General features: G+C 48.5%; 1 protein-coding gene across 1 annotated transcript in view; it reads right to left on the bottom strand.

Annotated features, from left to right (window-relative positions):
- Positions 1 to 1,177: 1,177 nt before the first annotated feature.
- Positions 1,178 to 3,953, bottom strand: part of CUNH21orf58 (chromosome unknown C21orf58 homolog) — an 8,344-nt gene continuing 5,568 nt past the window's right edge. Inside the window, exons 5-7 of the mRNA XM_028773975.1 lie at positions 3,572 to 3,747; positions 1,718 to 1,833; positions 1,178 to 1,420 (exon numbers count right to left, since the gene is read on the bottom strand). Of these exons, the coding sequence (XP_028629808.1) occupies positions 1,178 to 1,420; positions 1,718 to 1,833; positions 3,572 to 3,747 (535 nt within the window). The remainder of the gene's footprint in view (positions 1,421 to 1,717; positions 1,834 to 3,571; positions 3,748 to 3,953) is intronic.

A 3,953-nucleotide genomic window follows, 5' to 3' on the forward strand; every position in this document is an offset into this window, starting at 1 on the left:
TCTCTCTCTCTCTCTCTCTCTCTCTCTCTCTCTCTCTCTCTCTCTCTTTCTGAGACAGGGTTCCTCTGTGCAACTCTGGCTGGCCTGGAACTAACTATGTAGACCAGGCTGGCCTTGAACTAGAGGCCTGCCAGCCTCTGCCTCCAGAATGCTGGGACTAAAGATGTGCTGTGCACCACCATGCCCAGTTCCTTATTTTACTTTTAATTACATTTAACCAGCCACGGGGGGCTGGGGTCTATGCACACCCTGTGCAAAAGTAGAGACCAGAGGCCAACCTGCAGAAGTTGGTCACCCCACCACCACCACCCATGCCCCCATGTCCTGAGAATAAAACTCAGTTATCAGACTTGATGGCTAGCACCTTGACCTGCTGAACAATCCTGTTGGCCCTGTATATTTTAACTGAAGTCACATCACAAATTCTTCAGCTTGCTTCTTTCACATTAAAATGAAATTATCATTCCAAGTATGACCAACAAACATGTCTTCCCCAGCTATAATATTGGACTTCCCCTCTTCATGTGTGGGTGTGTGTAGCCCATCAAGAGTATAGCACAGAGCCTCACACGTGTTCAACAAATTGTCTACCACAGAGCTATATCTCCAGCCACGGTTTGACACTTATTCCAGCCTTCCATAGCTATGTCTAAATGTGTATGTAGCTGTAGTGATCTATTCTGATCTTGAGTTGTTTTTTCTTTAGTCTTTCATATAACATGTTTGTATTCCACCTGGGTGAGCGGTTCATTCATCTAGCATTCCCAGCGGGCCCTGGAGAGTAACTGAGGTTGGCAAGGCCATGATGCTCCCTGAGATACATGAGTGGTCCCACATACCTGGAAAAGCAGTACTTTTTTTTTTTCAGTGCAGCTCTTGGAAATGGACACCCTATGAGACCAGTCCTACTGGGCTGTCAAATAAACCCTAACATATAACTTTCCCAGAGGGTGACAGATCCACGTGGCCTGGTGACTGGGGCTGACACCTGCAACCTGCAACCTGCAACCCCATGGTGGACTGAAATTTTTTCTGGCTCCTTCAAATTAGCCACGGCGCATTGGCCTGACCGCAGGGTAGACATGTGCTCTTCGACGTGTGGCAAAGAGAGGGGACCAGGCCCATCTTTCCGCTTACCTGCTGCAAGAAACTAGCTTTCTCCCTCCACACTTGCGCGCTAAGGATAGCTAGGATGGGAGGTCGACGGCTCGGTCAGGTGGCTCACGGTGGGCAAGAAGCTGGCTGCCTGTGGGAGTGCAGAGGCTGCAACCACTGGAGGCCACCCAGCATAACCTGAAGGGGCGCCAGCCGTGGAGGCAGCCTGCAGCTGGGTTGTGGGCGCGTAGTGGTGGTGGTGGTGAACCGGGGGTGGCTTCTGCTTTTCAGCTCTCGGGACTCCGTGGTGCACCCATCGTTGGTCCTGACAAGAGTTTACACAGCCAGATCAGGACTTCAGCATCCTTTCCCTGGGCCCAAAGTGGTGGGAAAGGCAGCAGAATGTGTTGGGTCCTACCTGGGCTTAGAGCTCTCTGGGCCCCACCTCCGTTACCTGTTCCTCATGCAGAGGACTGGCGAACATTGCCTTCACCGCAAACCAGAGACATCCTTGCACAGGTTCTCCAGAACAAAGCCCCGCCCAGCCCCGCCCCGCCCCTGACTTCCCCACCTCCCCACCCTCTCCCCAGCCATTGGCTACATTTCAGCACGCCAAACCTACCTGGAGGGTAGCAGCACGCGGCCCTGTGGACCCGGGTGGCAGGGCTTTGAGCATCATGTTCTGCATGAGGATCTGGTGCATCTGTGCGTTCTGCATCAGCATCATCTCCACCATGTCTAAAAGGAGAGTCGGGTACTTATTCATGAGTTAGCTGCTCCTTACGGTCCTAAAAAAAAAAAACAAAAACAAAAACAAAAAAAACAAAAACAAAAACAAAAACAAAAAAACCAGGAGTGGAGCCTGAGAGCAGGGAGAGCATCCCAGCAAATGCATCTGCTTTTATTAAAGAGGAAAGGGAAGATCAGAGACGAGGGAAGATGAGGGAAGTCGGACGGAATGGGAAGAAGCAGAGGAGACTTTCCCAGTATCCCAGGGAGGGGAGCTCTGCCCAACTCTGGATTTCCAGGTGTGGCCTCCAGTAAGACCAGCTGGTTTTAGGCCACCCAGTGTGGAGGACTTTGTTGCCATAGTTCCAGCACGTTTATCACTCACCAACAAAGGTACCTGGCAACATTCTGCTTTCTGACAGTGTGATGGATAAATGTCAGGTTTTCCCACAGCAGCTAAATTCTGGAAACAGTGTCAGGACTCTATTCAGCCTCCCTAAAGGAACATCCCCCAGGGCCTCAATCAAATAACCAAGCCCAGAGTATCAGAGGGGCTCAAACAGAAGCACCAGGAACTGGTCGGCTCAGGCCAGGCTGTAGGAGCAAAGTAGGAAGCCAGACCTTTGTTGCAACAAGAAGTCAAGTGACAGTCCCAGTCAGAGGAGCTTTGGACGAGGCTCCTCCCAGCAGCGGGCGTGGCAGAAGGGTTGTGCTAAGTCAAGCTTTTTGGCTTCCTTCCAACACCAGACAACTAGGTAAGAAACCGAATGTGGTCACCCATACTCCAAAGTGTCATTCAATCTGTTGCTGCCTGCAGTGTGGATGGCTCTTAGGTACATTATGCTAACCAAACTAAGACAGTCACAGAAAGGCAAATCACATGACTCCAGTTGCATACTTGAGCACCGTCAAATTCAGAAAGAAGAAAAAAAAAATCATGGCTCCAGGGACCTTGGGGGAGACTTTTCAAGCTATGCAATATTTTATTTTATTTTTTTTAATTTTTTATTTATTTATTATATGTAAGTATACTGTAGCTGTCTTCAGACACCCCACAAGAGGGCATCAGATATCATTGCAGATGGTTGTTAGCCACCACGTGGTTGCTAGGATTTGAACTCGTGACCTCTGGAAGTGCAGTCAGTGCTCTTAACCACTGAGCCATCTCACCAGCCCATCAATATTTTAAAAGCTGTAAGATCAATTATTAAACATACTTTGTAGGGCCAGAAAGACGGCTCAGTGGTTAAGCCCGCTCTGCAGAGCTTGGGGAGGAGCCCTGCTTTGCTTGTTGCTCACAAACATCTGTAACTCTAGTCCCAAAGGATCTGATGCCCTCTTCTGTCCCCCTGGGCACCAGGCATGCACATGGTGAACATACATGTATACAAGCAACAACATGCCTATACATAAGAATTTTTAAAAAACTAAATGTTTTTAAAAAGACTTTGTAGTACAACAGTGTCATTTATGTCACACCATTGACATGTAACAAATAGTTCAGGTGTCCTGTATTTTGGTTTTGATACAGGGTCTTTCCATGTAGCCCTGGCTGTCCTGAAACTCCTGGAACTCTGCCTGTCTCTGCCTCCCCAACCCTGGGATCAAAGGTGTGTACGGCTTAGCTGTTTCGTCGGGTTTGATGTTTTGCTTTTTTTTGTTTTCTGAGACGGGGCCTCGTGTAGCCCAGGTTGACCTCAAGCTCACTATATAGCCAAGGATGTCCTTGAACTTTTGAATCTCTTGCCTCTGGATCCCAAGCACTGGGACTGCAGGTGTGTCACCACAGCTGGGTTATAGGAATGGCTCGAAGTAGGCTTCTGAATTCGGTTCTGGAATTTTAACTGTTCATCTTTGGATTTGATTATGAAGGAATTATGGTCTTCTGGAGGGGTTATTCTGATTTGCTTTTTCATATGCCCTCTATTTCCAGAGAGTAAAGGATAGTTGTTTGGGGGGTTACTATTGAGTCTGTTATCACCAGGAGCTACCTGGCTTGTCCTTTGGCCTCTACTAATACATTGTGCTGTGTATACATCCACCCCCACTCCCGTGTCCAATTAAGTATAATTAAAAATAAAATATGGACCAGGCAGTGGTGGCACATGCCTTTAATCCCAGCACTTGGG

This window comes from Grammomys surdaster, unplaced genomic scaffold, assembly GCF_004785775.1.
Source record: "Grammomys surdaster isolate TR1022 unplaced genomic scaffold, NIH_TR_1.0 237, whole genome shotgun sequence".
In the NCBI taxonomy this organism is placed as follows: domain Eukaryota; kingdom Metazoa; phylum Chordata; class Mammalia; order Rodentia; family Muridae; genus Grammomys; species Grammomys surdaster.